We start from the raw sequence: 18,945 nt of genomic DNA, 5'->3' as shown, positions 1-18,945 counted from the left end.
CAGCATGGCTGGGAAAACCCAGCCAGATGGGTGGGGTATAAATCATAAATAATAATACTTATTATTATTATTGTTATTGTTATTGTTATTGTTATTACCCTGATCATACCTACCCAGAAGAGAGTCCTATTGAATTCAACGAGGCTTACTCCCAGGTGTGTGGGGGCTGCAGTTTTAGGCTGCGAGCCTACGCACTTGGGCGCGAGCCGGACAGAATTCATGGACGACTCCTGAGTAGGCAGGGCTGGGGTTGCCTGGGCGCGCGCGCGTAGCCCTTTGCTTTCTCCCCTGGGGAAGACAAGGGGCAGGGGGCGGTTCCCAAACGAGCGCGCGCGCCAGGCTGCATTTATGAGGGAAGGAAAGAGGACGGCTTTGCTTGGACGCAGGACGGAGGCCTGGCCGCCGAGTCCCCGCCTCTTTGCCTTTCTCCTGGCCGGGGCGGGCGGGCGGGCGAGCGAGCCGGGCCGCCTCCCAGGGAAGGAAGGAAGGAAGGGGCGGGAACGCGGAGGTTGCCGCTTGCGCCGGCGCTGCCGCCTTTCGGTGCAGGCGGGCTGGGCGCTCCATTCGCCAGGCGCGCGGGTGTCGGGTTTGCCATGGTGCTGTGGCGCCGCGTGGCGCTGCCTCTGCTGCTGGCGCTGGCGGCGGTGGGGTGCCCGCGGGTGGCCTGGTCCCTGGTGTGGTACACGGCCTGGGTGACCACCATGTACACCGAGCCCGGCACCAACCGCACGGTGCAGGAGAGCACCGAGAGCGGCCGCTACGGCGACGGCTCGCCCAAGGACAACGCGCAAGGCCTGGTGGGCATCCCCCGCGGCGGCGGAGCGGGGAGCGGCCGCCACATGGAAGGCTGCGCGCCGGGGATCGACTACGAGATCCCCAGGCCGCCCGGAGCGCAATTCGCGGGGACGCCTCCGTCGTGGATCGCTCTGGTGGCGCACGGGGGCTGCAGCTTGAAGGACAAAATCGCCAACGCCGTGAGGAAGCGGGCGGCTGCCGTGGTGATCTACAACGAGCCCAGGTTCGGCAACTCCACCCTGACCATGTCCTATAATTACGGTGAGTGATGCTGAAAGGGAAGAAGAGTTTGGGAAGTGGCAGCTCGGGTAAGCTTGGAGTGGGGTTTGGCGCATCATGTATTCACATCCAAAGGGGGGAACAAGGCTGCAGAAAACTTCCCTGGAAGCAAGTGCCGTATGAATTTAGGGCTGGTGTGGTGTGCCATGTGGCAGGCAGTGCCGCAGGCTGCGCACAGATGGTGGGTGCTACTTTTGAGTCCCATGTGAATGCACACACTCCTCTGGCCCAGTCTGCCCAGTTTGTATTGTGCTTGTTTTCAGAGAACATCTTCAAAAAGTTCTCTCCGCCACCTGTAGGAATGGTCTGTTTTACTACCTCATTTGTGTAGGCAAGGCCTTAGTTTGGACCAAGCATCCCTCACATCTGGCTGCACATGTGAAGCAGCAGAAGTTGACTTGAGTAAGAACGAATTAGCCCTCTTGCATCAAACCAAAGGCAGCCCAGCACCTTGGTTTGTGTTCTGTCCTTTCTCTTCTATCATTTTCTTTCCTCCATGAAGCTCAAGGCAATGATTGGCCCCCCTCCCTTTATTTTGTCTTTATCATTTCCCTGTGAAGTAGGTTTTGGTGTTACAGTGACTGGCCCAAGGTCTACCAGTGAGGTTTAAAGGGTGGGGATGTGGACCTGGTCCTCTCATCATGCTTCTCACAGTGCCACACAGTTGTCAACTGAATGACTCCCAAGAAGTTCACAAATAGGGATGAAGCCTTTGCGGGTTGCTGATCTTAGCAACTGGTTTTCAGTGACACACTCCTGTGGACGTACCATATCTTTAAAGCACTTTTGAGGCACATCTCCAAAAGAATTCTGGGCACTATAGTTCTTCCTTCATAAAGTTACAATTCCCAGCAAACCTTAATCAACTACAGTGCCCAGAATTCTTTGTGGGAGGAAATGTGCTTCAAATGTGCTTTAAAGGCTGTGTGTACACAGTATTGCCTTTGAATATGGAAGTTCTGTGTAGCCATCGTTTCTTACAGCCATTATTCGACTTATCCACCAATAATTTGTTTAGCATTCTTTTAAAACCACCTAAACGTGAGTGTTCCTGCCATCCTAGCAGTTTGAAAGCACATCAGAGTGCAAGTAGATAAATAGGTACTGCTCTGGCGGGAAGGTAAACGGCATTTCCATGTGCTGCTCTGGTTTCTCAGAAGCGGCTTAGTCATGCTGGCCACATGACCTGGAAGCTGTACATCGGCTCCCTCGGCCAATATAGTGAGATGAGCACCGCAACCCCCAGTCATCCGCGACTGGACCTAATGGTCAGGGGTCCCTTTATCCTTTACCTTTAAACGTGAGTGTAGGCTGTTGCTGCATCTTGTGACAATGAATCCTATAAATTAATTATGTACTGTGTGAAGAAATGCTTCCTTTTGTCTGTCCTAGGTCCTAGTTACTGTGCAAGAATAAATATTTATTTCTGTATACTGTGCATAATTTTATTTCCCTCCCACCCCCATTAACTGCTTACAATGGAAATGGAAGCCTAAAAAGCCTCAAACTAGAAAGTACTTTACTACTGAGCTACATAATCAGGAGTGCATACTGTAAACCGCCCTAAGACCTCCAGGTATAGGATGGTATAATAATAATAATAATAATAATAATAATAATAATAATAATAATAATAAATAGTGCTTAGCAGAGAACCAAGAGGAGCAACGGAAGCTGTGCAAAAGTTACGCCAGGTTTTAGGGAAGGTAAACTCCTTACTCAGGGATCATTTGCCAAGTCTCTGGAAATGGGAACGGGGCTGAGCTTGTACAGCAGGTTTGTTTGGAGATGTGATTTGGTTTAGCAGGTTTGACATAGAAACAAGAGCAGCTGTGGGGAGGAGCAAGGAAATGAAGATGCTGAATGGGAGGCCTACAAAGTTGTACTGTTCCCTTTTATGAAAATGTGATATAGGACTTTTCAAATACAGTGGTACCTCAGTTTACGAACTTAATCCGTTCCGGAAGTCCGTTCTTAAACCGAAACCGTTCTTAAACCGAGGCGTGCTTTCCCTAATGAGGCCTCCTTCCGCCAGTGCCGTTACACCGTTTGGCTTCCGTTCTTAGACAGAGGTAAAGTTTGCAAACCAGGACACTACTTCCGGTTTTGCAGAATTCACAAACCAAATCGTTCTTAAAGCGGACTGTTCTTAAACCGAGGTACCACTGTAGCTGAAAGAGAAAATGGTCAGTGCTTCTGTATAAAACACCGAATAAACTGAAAAGCAAGTTGTTTGGATCTAGTTATTTCAAAACACAGTAGCTTCCTGGATCCACATCCTGTATGCCTGCTACCTGTTTGCAAGTTCCTCTAAATATTTTTTTGGCTTTCTAGCTTGTGCAATTATACAAGAGGTGCAGGAAAAAAGCCTCAGCAGGCAGATACTATGTGCGCTTTTATAGGACAAAGCATTCCATCAGCATTCAGAAATAAATGTGCTGTACTCAAAATGACCTGCGTAAAGATGCTGAGCATGATTTTATAACTAACATATTTTTTTTTGCGAGGACAAGTATAAAGCCTCTTCTTGGGTGCATTTTGGTGTAATGGAGTGGAAAGCAGCATATGAAGTGATTGCAAGAATCGTTTGGGGAAAACAGCCTCAAGGAGACTGCATATGTATGATTCATCGCAGCAATATTTCAGGTTTCCTAAGTATTTAAAAAACTCTGTGGCTTGTTGAAAGCAAGACATAATGGAGCCAGATTGCATGAGCAGATGGGGGCATCATGTACAATAGAAGCCTGGTAACATACAGGTGCACTTTTGATGCATATTGGGATGAAGGGAGGACACAGGAAAACCAGCTTGGGTGCCATTCAGAAAAGAAAGGAAACTACACAGCAATAATAGAATAAAGGCACAACACCCAAAGCCAAGGACAGCAGAGTTAAAACATTAAATATAAGTTCAAACACCAAGAGAAATAAGAAAATGTTTTCGCTTCCAGTCTAAAAGTTACAGGGCAGCATAGCATTCCTAGTAGGGATTTCATAGCCAAGGTGCTTGCCCGGATCTGTATTATTCTCAAATGAAATTTCGATGGTAGGCTTTCAAAGATTTTCTGCTACGGGCAGATCTCCATGGGAGGAGGTGGTCCTTCAGATTCTGTTAATGTGGCTCTAAGGGACACGGGTGGCACTGTAGTCTAAACAACTGAGCCTCTTGGGCTTGCCAATTGGAAGGTTGGCGGTTCGAATCCCCATGACAGGGTGAGCTCCCGTTGCTCGGTCCCAGCTCCTGCCAACCAAGCAGTTCGAAAGCACGCCAGTGCAAGTAGATAAATAGGTACCTCTGCGGCAGGAAGGTAAATGGCATTTCCGTGTGCTCTGTCACTCATCACGGTCCTCCGTGCACCAGTAGCGTTTTAGTCATGCTGCCCAAATGACCCGGAAAACTGTGGACCAATGCCGGCTCCCTCAGCCTGAAAGCGAGATGAGCCCTGCAACCCCATAGTCGCCTTTGACTGGACATAACCGTCCAGGGGTTCTTTACCTTTACCAATGTGGCTCTAAGCAGTTTGTGTACTAGTCGCCAGCACTTTGAATTTGACCCAGAAGCAAAACGAGTCTATGTCTACACACGGATTGTTTCCCATGACCTTTTTGTGTGGGACCTTTTCTTCTGTCCTGACTTTTGTGGGGTGGGGGAATTGCATGTGGTTGGTTGATGCCTAGCTTGTAGCCCTGAGGCCAGAGTTTCATGAGTAGAGAAGTATGAAGTTCTCTTCCCCAAGCCCCAAATGCTACATATATGGAAATTGGAGATGAGGAAGGCTGATAAATGGAGGAACTGGTTGAGAGAAGCGTGGTTGAATCATGAATGGCCTGTTTCTTCTTTGATTAAAAACAAACATGTAGTATCTCTGGATTGCAACATTTGAGCTTCCTGATTGACACCCTGATAACTTAAGAGGCCAAGATACGAAACTGCTTCTTAAAAGTAGGTCACTGGAACTGTTTATATGCACTATATATTTTTCTCGAACGCAGCCCTTCTCTGTGTTGTGAAATTAGTTATTGCAGCTACAATGTCTGCAATCACTTTAGTCAGTGTTGAAGCATTTGCAAAATCAGAATATTGTCAGTTACAAACTTAATGTGGAGGAGGGATGTTTTTCTTATCGGCTTACTTATAGCAAAACAATGCTGTTGATCTTATTCCGCCTCTTCTGGGTTTTAAGCATACATATAGGAAGTACAGTAAAAGTTGAGCCCAAGTGCATGCCATTTTAAGTTTGGGAACAGGTGGGTGGCAAGTAAACATAGTTACATTGCAGGTCTATTCACCATTCATTGCATTTATATTTTCAAAACGAACCTTAATCTCAAGCTAAATTTATGCATGATATGGCCTCTCATCCTTATGTGTAATCTAGCTTGGGCTATCAAGTATGGCAATCTCAATAAGGCAATAATCCAAAACAACAAGGGTTTAGTAGAGAGGAAAACTCAGATATCAAGACACTCTTACGGTTCAAATGTCTCTTGATTGCAGATTTATAAACCATTTCACAACAAGAATTTACCAAAGTGGCATAGAATGAAATAAGATGAAATACAAAATATTACAAACAGAAGACAGTACCCTCCCCCCGCCAAAAAACAACCACCCCAACCATTCCCAAATTGGCATGTGGGAATCTTGATAATCCTCAACTAGAAGGAGGACATGTGAGGAGATGAATGCCACAGAATGTATAGAGTGAAAAGATTTCTGGACTCTAAGATTTTATTATAATTTAAGACTTTGTTTTCTCTATTATAAGGGGGAGAGCATGGCAGTTGTAGGACTTGGTCTTGCATCATATCCAACAACATGGTTGGTGGGATCTTGAAGGAAAAACTACAGCAAAATTACTTCTGGTGTACTTAACTTTACATAAGGTTGCCTGGATTTCATACAGAGAATAAAAAAGTTGTGCAAGAGCCCACATGACTCCTGTTTTTCTTTCCCCTCGACAGGTACTGGCAATGCAGTTGTAATTATGGTTGGATATCCCAAAGGCATGGAGATCTTGGAACTGGTGCGAAGAGGGATACCAGTGAGGATGTCTATTGGTGTTGGCAAGCAACACATGCAAGAATATATCAGTGGACAGTCTGTTGTATTTGTATCGATTGCATTTATCACCATGATGATCATATCGTTGGCATGGCTTATATTTTTTTATATACAGCGCTTCCTCTATAGTGGATCGCATTTTAGAAACCAGGTAATTACATGGGAGATTTTTCTTCTTCAATTTCTTTAGTGGAAAATGTTTGCTTGTAATTAGGGCTGCGAATCATGTACTTAGTATAGAGAGAAGCACTGTTGCAATGGTTTTGATCTGAGTCTTAACTTCATGTGCATCTTGCACGTTTACTAGTATCCTGTGCTGTGGCGATCACACAGTGTCCCCGGACGTTTGACGGTCTATTGATTCCTGTGCCACCACTGTGATTGCCTCTTCGCTGCCACCAACCCATTTCCCTCGGGTACACACAGAGTCCAGACAGTTGTTAACATTAACTAATAATCAAGTTTATTGTTATAATCATGAACAAGTTTATGGTTTCAGTTAGTTTTTCTTGTCAGTTTCTTAATCTTAATTCCTTAACTATCCTATACGTTCCTAACAACTTCAAACTGATTATCCCAACTGTCTATCTGACTCCACCTAACAGTACCTCTCACTCTCTCACAACACAACTCGACCAACCCACAGACTTATCCTCTCTCTTCCTTCTCCAACTCCCAACTCTCATCTCTCAACTGAACCACACGACTCCCTGACTCTAACTTTAACCCCTCCCCTCGGGTTCCCACTGGCCAATCACTTCACACTCCTTTAACCCTTTCCTTATGACCCACCTAGGAGGCAAACACCACATGTGCACATTCCCATTTCATGTGTTAACACTTGGCCAACATAGGAAACAGGATTGCTTTTGTGCCTTTCAGTTAAAGGGAACCCTTAGATCTTGGATAAGAGGAGTTGTTAGATTACTCAGCGTCTCAGGTGGTATCTCATATAATCTCATTTAAATATGCACTACTGATTGAATTGGTTGTGTTGTTGTTTTTTAGGGCCATAGAGAAGAAACCATAAAAGCAATTGGCCAGCTTCCACTGCATATTGTAAAGCATGAAGATAAGGTAATGTCAATCAGACTAGTGTAGATGGAAACGTCTTCCATTAGCAGTTTCTTTAAAATGAAATGAAAGATAGCTTGGTCAGAAGAGCATGAGACTCTTATTCTTAGGGTCATGGGTCTGAGCCCCACATTGGCCAGAATATTCCTGCTTTACAGGGATTGAACTAAATTGGGCTTAGGGCCCTCGTATTTACAGGACCGCTTCTCCTGGTATGCCCCGCAGAGGACCTTAAGGTCCATGAATAACCATAGTTTAGGGGTCCTGGGCCCTAAGGAAGTTAGGTTATCCTCCACCAGGGCCAGGGCCTTCTCAGTGATGGCTCCGACCTGGTGGAATGCTCTGTCCCATGAGACCAGGACCCTGCAGGATTTAACTTCCTTCCGCAGGGCCTGTAGGACAGAGCTATTCCGCCTGGCTTTCAATTTGAACTTAGCCTGATCTTTTCTTCCCCTTCCTTCCCTCCCCCCTCCCCTTTTTATGAAGATTACCCACTCTGGGATCCCACAGCTAATTCTCCCCTGGTCTCCTCGCTGGCCCAAATAGGACTAATTTAGACAGCTATCCCTGGTGATCATCTAATGTTTATTGGATGGATTTCCCCCCTAAATTAATTTTTGCATTCTGAATTTATTGTTATTCACGTTTTATACTGTATTTTATGCTGTTTTTCGTTGCATCAATTAAGTGTTTTAATTTGGTATTAGCTGCCCTGAGCCCGGTTTTCTGAACCGGGAAGGGCAGGTATAAATAAAAAAATATTATTATTATTATTTATATTAAATGAACTCTCACGGTCCCTTCCAACGCCTCAATTGTGTGATTCTGTGAACTTCCTTTGCCTGGTTACATACACGGGTAGGTGTATGTAGAATCTCGTTGGTTGCTCCATACACCCAAGGGAACCATCAATAGCAGCTTGTGATGACACATTGTAAGCTGCTTCTGAAACCAATAAAAAGTCTGTGATACGGCAAAAGCAGAACAATAATAATAATAGAACAAGCATTCCAGAATGCAAACCCAAGGTCTTAGGCATGCCAAAAGTATCTTTTTTAAAAAAAACACACACACACCACGCTGTTTCTGAGAAAGGGAGTCTCATGTTCTTGTTTGCTCTAAAACCCTAGGTCATGAGTCTATAATTTGTTCAGTGCACCACATAATTGTACAAGAAGACACACAAGTACAAAATTGTACATAATTGTTCTTAGTTATGGGAACTGCTCTGAATTTCTGGCACTAACACAGTCATATAATAATATCAGTTGGACTTTGCAATAATTTGTGAAGATGATCTAACTGATACCAAATGCTAATATGACTGAGCCACGCCTGGATACTTACAGCAGAGTGTTCATAATTGCTCAGACAGAGTTAATAGGTTTCTCTGGGCAGAGCCAAAAGCAGCAAAAGTCTTGCTGTTTCTACTTGGCCGAGTTAAACCATTTTATAGCTATGTATTTTAGCATCAAGTGTCCTGATCATCATGTGAACCATATATGAGTGGCTTAAGAGATAGCATAAAATAATGCCAAGCAACATATATTGGTTGTGGCTGAACGTTATAGTCCAGTGTCCTGAATAATTTGGTTTACTTGATTTCTTCTCCTGACTTAGAAACTACAAATATTCTAACGTAAGTCTCACTCTATTTGAGTATCAATGGGAATTTCAGGGAAGACTTGTATGGAATACCTCATGTAGCTTGCTGTATTTTCACTTGGCTTGAAATTGATCAGCTCACTCAAACCAATTTTTGTCATCTGTTATGGTATGTCAACATTTAGAATTTGAGTTGGCCGCTTTGCAGATGCAAATATATTTGCTGTATATTCTTAACATGGTATTTCAGATTAAGTTAGTCTTTTTGTATCATTTGTGTGCTCTGTAACGTTGCATTTCTTTAGAATTTCTTGTTCTGGTATCTGAATTGCTTCCCTGCTTATTTTCAAAGAAATGGCTGCAGAAGACTTGGATACTTATAGTACCTTTATTTTACAAAGTTGTGCAAGGCTTGACTTCAACATTAACTATACTTTTGTTCTTCTAAAGGGCTTGAATGTTGATGCTGAAAATTGCGCTGTATGCATTGAAAACTACAAACCAAAGGATATTGTTCGAATCCTGCCTTGCAAGTAAGCTTATTAGAATTTGCTTCAGTGGGGTATCATTACTTAGGAACTATTTAACAAAACTCATTAAAAAAAAATCGAGTCCCCAGTATTTTTAAGATTGGAGAAAGATAAGTGCACAGTAGCTTTTTGATTTATTTTTCATTCAAGCCTATAAACTCGCAGGTGATGCATTCTTGTTTTTACAGTGCTGGCGATAGGGAGGCGTTCATTCAGTTCTTCCAACTTATGTGCCCTAAAAAACAGGGATGAGGAACTTGTGGTTGCTGGACAGCATTTCCTGACAAGTTGTCCAGGGTGGGTTCCATGAAGTGGGTGCCACCACATTGAAATGTCCTGTTACGAGTAGATTGTCAAAACCAACCTCAGGGGCATGTGCTGGCAGCAGAAGGGTCTTTCCCAGTTCGGGGACTGAATAGGGCACTATGAGAGATGGCAGCTTCTCAAATTACCAGGTCCTAAGTTTTTTAGGGATATCAATATCTATCTTGGCTTGCTAGCAAATTAGCAGCCAGACCAGATCCTTCAAAGGGGGGCATTATATGCTGGTGATAAGGGGCCTCATTCAGCTGCCAAGCATTCTGTGCTAGCTGAAATTTCCAGACCACCCCCCAGGCGCAACCCCATACAGTCTTTCAGTGGTCCGTGTGCCACTATTAACTACAGATTTAATTTCTGTGGGAGTTTGAATTGCATAGTTACCCTGGATCTTGTCACGGTGGGGATTGTTTTCGGCCTGCTCAGCAAACGCTGTAATGCTGCCTTATCGAAGTTTTGCTTTAGATAAGCTTTTTGTTCCTTTAATTTTGCCAAATTTCATTGCATGAAAGAACAGCCCTTATATTTGATTTCAAAAACTACGATGTCTCTTCAGGCACGTCTTTCACAGGCATTGCCTTGATCCCTGGCTGCTGGAACACAGAACGTGTCCAATGTGCAAACTAGATGTCATCAAAGCGCTCGGATATTGGGTAGGTTGGAAATGTGTAACTAAATCTGTGATAAGGCTCTAGGCATCCTGTTTGGGGCCAGGTAATACCTGCGCCAGCCAAGCATCCAGCCAGCCACGGCATATTAGTTTTTGCAGGGAGGAGCCCAAGCTGGTTTTATCTAGAGAAGGTGCCTGTTGTTATGGTCAATGCAATTCTGCATAATCAGAAGCCGGAAATCTGTCTCGTTGAACTTCACCGGTGAAAACTTGGTACATGTTGACGAAACAATCTGGCAAGAGCAACCAAACCAAGATCAAAACTCAATACTGCTGACTGCAAAGTACCAGCTTGCCCCCCCCACTCCCCCACCCCCATCATATGTTCTCCTTGTGTAGGACCAAATCTTTTTAGAAAGGCTCAGGCCCCTTCTTGTCCCAGTGGCTCATTTCCTAAATCACTGTAGTTGGGCAGACATTCAGCTCCTCAGTGAGAAGACTCATTGAGTTAGGTCCGCTACAGTCTCTTCCAGCCATCCAGGATGTGAGCCTGAACCAATATGTTTCCGAGCACAATTCAAAGTGTTGGTGCTGACCTTTAAAGCCCTAAGCGGTCTCGGTCCAGTATATCTGAAGGAGCGTCTCCACCCCCATCGTTCTACCTGGACACTGAGGTCCAGCGCCGAGAGCCTTCTGGCGGTTCCCTCACTGCGAGAAGCCAAGTTACAGGGAACCAGGCAGAGGGCCTTTTCGGTAGTGGCACCCGCCTTCTGGAATACCCTCCCACCAGATGTCAAAGAGAACAACTACCAGACTTTTAGAAGACATCTGAAGGCAGCCCTGTTTAGGGAAGCTTTTAATGTTTGATGTATTGTGGTATTTTAATATTTCTTTGGAAGCCGCCCAGAGTGGCTGGGAAGTCCAGCCAGATGGGTGGGGTATAAATAATATATTATTATTATTATTATTATTATTATTATTATTATTATTATTATAGCAGAATCCATGTTTGGTCTGAAAAGGTCTTCATGCTCAGTCCATAGCATCTCATTTAGCATGGCTGGGGAAGTTTTTTTCTCCCTGATTGACAACCCTGGGAAGTTTCACCAGTCTGGATATCTGAGATGGAATGTGTGTGTTGTGATTGCTGAGCTACCACAGGCAGTTGTCTAAAAGCAGCTTGGCTCGGCTCAGTTGCTAATTTCATCTATGTCCCCTGAAAACGGATGTATAAATGAGTGGCTGCCACTGTTGAGATGTGTATAAAGCTGCCCCTGGTGGTGCATTTATTTGGCAAAGCAGTTTTGCTGATTTCAGAATTAAGTGTGGGGGAGGTCATAGCTGTGGTGTGCCAACATGTGGGCTTGGGAAAGCAGTTTGACCTCACCCCCAAAGGCACATGCCCCGGAACAGGCAAATAACAACCAAAATACATGTGTTCTGCCCCATCCTGCCTTCTGGCTATGTTACAGTGTGAAAGGAGTTAGGAAATTGGCTTATAAGTTTTGGTTTAAAGGAGAGAGAGAGAGAGAGAGAGAGAGAGAGAGAGTGAGTGAGTGAGTGAGTGTTCCTGGTACATTAGCTTGATCTCTTTTCCCTTCTCCCCCACCCCTTTTCAATAACAGTCTTGCTCAGGGGTCAGCAAACCTTTTCAGCACTGTCCCTCAGACCTTGTGTCCACTGTCCCTCAGACCTTGTGGGGGGGGGCAGACTATATTGGGGGGGGGAATGAATGAATTCCTATGCCCCACAAATAACCCAGAGATGCATTTTAAATAAAAGCACACATTCTACTCATGTAAAAACACCCTGATTCCCAGACCGTCCGCAGGCCGGATTTAGAAGGCGATTGGGCCAGATCCGGCCCCCAGGCCTTAGTTTTCCTACCCATGGTCTTGCTGGCTAACACTTCTCTCCCCCCCCCCCTTCAACTTCAAAGGGAGGGCCTGCAGATGAACAAGAAGTTGCAATGCCTGAATCAACAAGCGGCAGCATATTGGCCGAGAGCTGGAGTATTGCTGTGCCAGAAGAGAACAGAAATGAAACAAGTGACTTATCAGCATCTTCTGCTAACGGATCTGCATCAAGTAGAAATGGTTTAAAAGAGGATGCAGGTGAAAGAACAGCCTTACTTGGTATGTAACCTTATGTCATGTTTCTTTTTTGTAGAAACTGATATCCTAGAAACCAGATGTCAGATTCAGCATCTGAGTTGAACTGTGGATATACTTAAAAACCTTGATTATCTCACTCTGCTGGGCAGATCAAAGGAGGTTCCCCTGCTGTTTTTTCTAGATCAGAGCACTAATCCCAAACTCTTTTGCATACTTTATGAAGGTCTTTGCTGTGGTCATTCTGCAGGAAGAGCATAACACAATTGTAAACATGGATCAACAGAAATGATACTAAAGGGGGGGATATATGTTTCACTCTTTGAGGATAGAAACTCAAGCTGAACTTAGATGAGGAGAGGCTGACTTGAAAGAACAATATTTTCTTCTAGGAAACTGCCCATGACCCTGAATAGTGTTTGTTTATTGTTATGATAAATGTTTTGGAAATTCAAAATTCATTTGCCTTCAAGGCTAAACCATGATGCTTTTGTTAATGCAAATTGTTTTTAGCTTAGATGACTTGGTTCCCAATTAAATGATGCACTTTAGGCATGTGTTATAATTTCTATACTATAGACAGTGGAACTCAAAGAGTATTAAACATGTTATGTATTTTCTAGAAACGGATGGCAGAGATAATCGACTTGAAGAACACCTGTCTAATGGAAACACTGTATGAAAGCTTGACAGTTTGAACTGGGAGCGAAATGTCTATTTTGTTTTGTTTAAATGCTGCGGACTTGTGTCTAGCTTAAATGTGTTACTTTTCTAATTCATGTTTCAAAAGGGCTAATAACTAGAGGCTTTGCTTTGTAAGAAGAGTAATACCTGATACAAAATGCAATAACTCTAGTATGAGTTCCTTCTTTTGACCAAAAATGAGAGTTGAGAAATGAGACAAATTTATGAGCTTGGGAGGCTTGGTGAGAACCAGAAGGGAAAATATCTGTTGCTACTTAGAAAACTGGCCTATTTTTTTAAAAGCTCATTTGGCACGTTGAGATTGCTGCTCTTTTTCCATGGAGATTTCCCTTTGCAACTTCTTTTGTAAGAAACAGGTTCTCTTTCTTCGCTTGGTTTCCTTGTCCCTTGGTTTGTAGGGACACAAATCGAGTTAAGGAAGGGAGCTCCCAAGTGAAAACTCCCCCTGGAAAAAGAGTAAAAAGTTCAGAAGTAATCTCTGTGCTAGAACAGCTATTACAAGATCAATACTAGGAGTACAAATTGCACAGGTTAACAGATAAATGTGGGTGATTTATGATAAATGTACATTTAGCACATATGCAACACTGAGGTTTACTTTTTTAAAATTGTGTTTTGAGTGCATAATATGGACCTGCAAAGTATTCCAATAGTTTTGAGAATTTCTGCCACATGCTTGCCGAAAAACCTGATGACTTTTTCATTTGCCTGTTAGGTCAATAACTTTAAGGTGTGCCACACAGTTATTGTAGCTGGCAGGCAATCTATTAGTGCCTCGGGCAACGCAAACGAGCTACCTTCGACTGTGAAACACAGTGGTGCAGCAGTTGTTCATGTTGCACATGGAGAATAATTTAACTTAAACTCTTCTCCACTCTTTCCCTTCACTGTTGTTTTTTTGTATGCTGTTTTTGGATTTTTCTCTACCTTAATTCATTCCTGAGATGTTCGTAAAGTTATTGTTTCTGTTATGCAAAGGATTGTTAGATGCTTCCAAGTAGAGGTTTGCACAATATAGTTACTGGTTTTTTTACTGTGCTAGATTAGCAGTATTGTGCCTTAGAGTAGATGAAAAGCACTAAGCCTGAAGTGTATAAAATAGATACCACTGCACTGTTTAATTTTTACCTCTGCTTCAGGTAAATCTATATACAATAAGCTCTAGAGGAAAATGGTGAATTGTGTATTTATAGTTCTCTTAAGCGTTGGATGAACATTTTAGAATTCTAATAGTTATAAATGAATGTACGGAATCATACCGCCAAGTCTGTAAGAAACGTTTTGCACCGCGTTTAAACTTAGATATTTGGTAAGGTGCTTTTTTAATGTCAGAGAAAATATGCAACCTAGTACTTAAATTGGATCAGTATTTAATTTCAGTATTTTCAAGTTTGGGGAAGAGGAATTCAAACATGGGTGGGGGCAGATGCAGGAAGAAACAGGGCAAAGATTCTGATAGAAATCCTACCAAAATATTCTGGGGACCTCGCCACCTTCTCTGATGAGAGTAACCCAGCCACATGTCATGAATTAAAATTGGCCTCTGCAAGGCCTGCCTGCATCTTACAGCCAGCACTTAATGGAGTGGACCATGCCGTGACTACTCCCTGCGTCTTCAAACAATATGGATGCTGCTTTCAAAAAGGAACTGCCTTTGAACTATTCAGTCACTCATCTTTCCCTACATCCTTAGCACAAAGCGGAAGTGTTACTTGGTTAGTTGTTTTCAGCACATCACAACTCCAGCTTAGCATCACGGAAAAAGCAGGACGTCGTTTTTTGTGTGCCTTGAAAGTCTCCAGATCCTTCCTAACATTTGCAATGTAGCACCTGCCTTGGAGAAAGCAGTATGGTGAGTACCAACTACATTTTCCCCCTGTAAAAAGAGTTGGGTTTATGATTGCGTTTCTTCCTGGGTTTATTTCTTAAAGGTCTGGGAAAGCAGCCAATAACAGTCATATTAAAACTTAACGGAGCATGTGAACCAGAATTTTGGAATATGGAGTCCACATCTAGCTGCTAGGCACTAAATGTGCTTTACCTGTCCCTCTCTGAATATAGCATCTTGCAAACTTGGCTGTAGGTAGATGTGTAGAAACATGCAGGTGGTGTCTGGTGGGAAGGGAAGAGTTTCCCATGGCAACAGGGTATGATTGCTGCGTTATGTGCAATTTAGTTCCTATCCTAGAGCTGTTCTGTAAGCCTTTTTGGTGTCCGTTTCTTTATCCATCCTCAATATTGGAGGGAAGGAAATATTCCCAAAGCCCAATATTGGAGGGAAGGAAACAGGCATCTTGGAAGCAGACTCAGTTATGCAGATTATATAGGTAAATTATCTAAAGTTAATTATAAGTAAGCAAATTATATAATCTGAACACGGCATCTGACCTTGGACAATTAGAATTGTTTGTTTTTTCTGAGATGGGCTGCTAATCGTTCGATTTCTGTATGGCTTTGTGTGCTGCTGAGGAGTGATGACAAAAAAGGCCGAATTGCAGTGCCTGCTAACAGTTTTCTCTCTAAAAGGCACGATGACAAAACCTCCTGAAGCGACCTTTTCCTCTGACCTCAGTAACGTCACACAAAGTAAAATGGCAGAGCTATGTGAACCTTAAAATTAGACCATCTCTTGCCTGCAAATGGTCAGTATTGCCTAAGTACGGATAGATGCTGGATTCAAATATATCTGCAGCTGACCTTGTGCTTCTGCATTCCCTCCTTCCCTTTCGCTAAATGGGAGAAGTCTGAAGTCAGCAAGCCAACAATGAAACTTGGTTTGGGGGTTTTAGTTTGGGGAAACCCAATAATGGAAACTTACAAATCTTCCCTCCTTGCATGTGGGATGGTGCCATTATGTTTGAGCAGCATCTTTAGGCCCACAACTGATTCAAGCCAAGGGTTAGCCTGCCTTGACTTATGTTCCAAAATACCCCTGCCTAGGCACTGATTGTAGGAATCTCTTCCTAGAGCAATTCCTTAATTGTCGCTGGCCATATACTACTTTAAGACAAGGGTGGGGGGAACCTGTGGCCTTCCAAAAGGTGCTGGATTCCATCTCCCATCAGTCACCGCTTGCATGGCAGATGGCCAGAGGTTAGAACAGTGGACTTAGCAGTGTTAAACTCCTTTCTTGCAGTGTATTGGTGGTTGGGCGGGGGGACATCCTTGAATAGGATGGGCTTCCAACTTGCTCCTATAGGCCAGGCTATGCAAACCAGGCTTGCAGCTGCCGTCTTGTGTGAGAGTCAGAAGCAAGCAGGGCCTGAATGCCATTGATTCCCAGCAAAAAGGGCGTTCAGAGGCATCCTATCTCCATTGGTGGAAGCATAGCATAGCCCTTGTGGCCTGTAGCCATTGATAGCATTGTTGGGAGTTGTAGTCCTGGAACATTTTGATGGGCAACAGGTTTCCCTGTCCCCTTCTTCAGGTACCAAGTTGAAAAACCTTGTAGCTTGTTCTGTGAATGGAAGAGGTCTGTGATCTAGCAGAGGTTCCTATCTGCAGAAGTTGAGGAGGTGATCTCCCCCTCTTTCTTGCAAAATTTTCAGGGAACTGTGTGGGGGACAGTGAAAATCACTTATTCTCCTTTCTGTGTGTTGAGCACAGCTCCCTGGATCATCGTTCAACCCTGACTGTGGACAAACTATGTGCTTGAACAATTGTTCCTGCTAACTTGTGGTACGGAAATTGTTTCGACAACTTATTTCTTTTCTCATCTAGGTGTTCCCCCCCCCCCCAAACACTTCTGGAACTTGCTCACACGGACTCGGCGCTGACTTACTGCTGCTACATTCTTAATTTTTATCTGTGAGACATCCCTTCTTTCAACTATTTTAAGGCAGAAAGATTCCATGTGCGGTCTGAAAAAGATTGACTTGCCTGCAGGTGTTGTCTCATATGACAGACATGGACATTTTGTATATAGGGCACTGGGTTTAATTTAAACGTGTGTGTTAAAATGCACCTTAAAAAAAGGCTTGAAGAACAGTAGTAGGTAAACTGCCTTAAACCAAAATAAGCCAGTTGGAAATAACGAAAGCTGACTTTGCTCCTTTTGAATGTCCAGTTTTTTAAGTTGGCAGCAAAACAAACTAGAAGTGTTTCTGACTGGCCCTGTTTCAAGTGGGCCCTTCTGCTATAGTGGTGTCCTGTCAGCTGAAAAGGCCTGCGTGTCCATTTATTGGAACGTAGTTTAATATTATTCCAGAACAGAAAACTACTGATAACAGTTTGACTTGTTGCTGTAGAAAACTGAGGTTATTGAGGGTTTTGTGCTTGAGCCTGGTTTTATTTTTACAAGGCAGTTTCTGTGGCTCAAGTTTAATGTATAAAACAATCTCTACACACTCTTAAAAGCAAAATTCAAGTTTTCTTTTTTAAAAAGCAAGTTACCTACATAGTCTCTGCACAAACGGTGTAACTGTTTAGAATACTTCTATTGTGGAGAGTTGCTGTTACAGACTAAAATTGAACATGGCACTTCGTTACCAAAAATCTTGCCAGGGTACAATGTGCTTAATCCTTTTTTGAGCTGAACGTTCTAGTGGTGAGGTGAGGGGCACATTGAAGCTTTTGCTTGAGCTGAAATAAAAATGGTAGTTCCTTCAGCTGACGACAAAGGGAGGACAGGAGCGGGACAACTCAGTGAAGGAGCCAGCCTCCTTTATCTTGTCAGCTGCTACCTGGTAAGCATTCAGTCCATCAGTTCTCCTTGAAATTTCCAATGAATAACTGGTTATCATTGTTTATTACCTCTACCACCCTAGTTGACTTTTTTGTTTTTTGTTTGGTCATGTCTTTTAAGATTGTATGCCTGAGGGCAGGGACTGTCTTCATCAATCTTTAAGCTTTGTGGGAGCCATTTTTGGCTAAAGAGCAGAATAAAACATTCTATAAATAAATAAAAATGTGGAAAGTACTTAGCTCATTCTGTATTTCTATCATTAGCCTGTTCCCCTTGTAGCCACTTGTAGATCAACATTTGCCTGGTAAGTGAAATTATAAGAATTATCCCAAACATAGATGTTCAGCAGCCTCACTTCTAAATCCTTCCCTTAGCTGCTGTCAGCATAATTTCAGCTATTAGGTGTGGCAACTGGATTTTTCTAGATGAGACTGCTCAAGTTTTCCCTATGGTCAGGAAAAATGAACTAGAATGGTAAAGCAGACATAGGAATCCTCTGGCTCATGAATCAAACTAGGCCTTATTTTACCTAAAAGGCTTTTCCCCAAGCTGTGCCTACCTGACACCAGGTGTTAAGATACGTAATGGTGCTGCTGCAAAGGAACACATTGAATTCTTTAAATGTGCTCTCATTTTGTCCTGGGCCAAGGGGCTTGCATGCTATTATACCTTTAAATTTGACACCCAATGTAAGCCTTGCTGGGATTAGAGGTGGGAGCTGCCAACACAAATGTGGACTTTGAAGTTGGCAAACTCCTTTCCCTGGGGATCTTAAGTTCAAACTCAAATTTGACATCAGGCAGATGACAGGTGGGGCCCCCTGCCCATCTCTCAAGGCAGTCCATGGATGCTTGTGGGAGTTGAGGGTCTGCTGCAAGCCATCAGTTCAGACGCTGGATGCAACTGTAAAGTCAACTTCTGAATGCTTATAATGTGACTTGTCTTGTTATTTATTAAGGTGAAGGTAATGGGACTTTTCACTTAATTGTGCTTTGGAAATGTTTACTTCTATAGCTTTAAGGAGAACAAGGTACCTGGCTCAGTGGGGCACTTTGTTGCCTTGGTGGGGCTACAACGAAAGTAGCTCTCATGCCCTATTTGAGTTTACCAGATCCTGTACCCAATTGCAAAGGTAAATTTTACGGGCTCTCTGCAAAGGGTACCTTTGGA

General features: G+C 43.5%; 1 protein-coding gene across 1 annotated transcript; it reads left to right on the top strand.

Annotated features, from left to right (window-relative positions):
• Positions 1–363: 363 nt before the first annotated feature.
• Positions 364–18,009, top strand: RNF149 (ring finger protein 149). Its single transcript, XM_081857900.1, has 8 exons — positions 364–1,056; positions 6,039–6,289; positions 7,147–7,215; positions 9,268–9,350; positions 10,222–10,318; positions 12,215–12,410; positions 13,010–14,947; positions 16,812–18,009. Exons 1-7 carry the CDS (start codon positions 594–596, stop codon positions 13,066–13,068), a joined length of 1,218 nt encoding a protein of 405 aa, XP_081714026.1. The 5' UTR covers positions 364–593; the 3' UTR covers positions 13,069–14,947; positions 16,812–18,009.
• Positions 18,010–18,945: the final 936 nt, after the last annotated feature.

The sequence above is a fragment of the Podarcis erhardii genome (genome assembly GCF_964252035.2).
Source record: "Podarcis erhardii genome assembly, chromosome: 4".
NCBI classification, from domain to species: Eukaryota; Metazoa; Chordata; class Lepidosauria; order Squamata; family Lacertidae; genus Podarcis; species Podarcis erhardii.
This window is presented reverse-complemented; position numbering and strand designations above follow the sequence as displayed.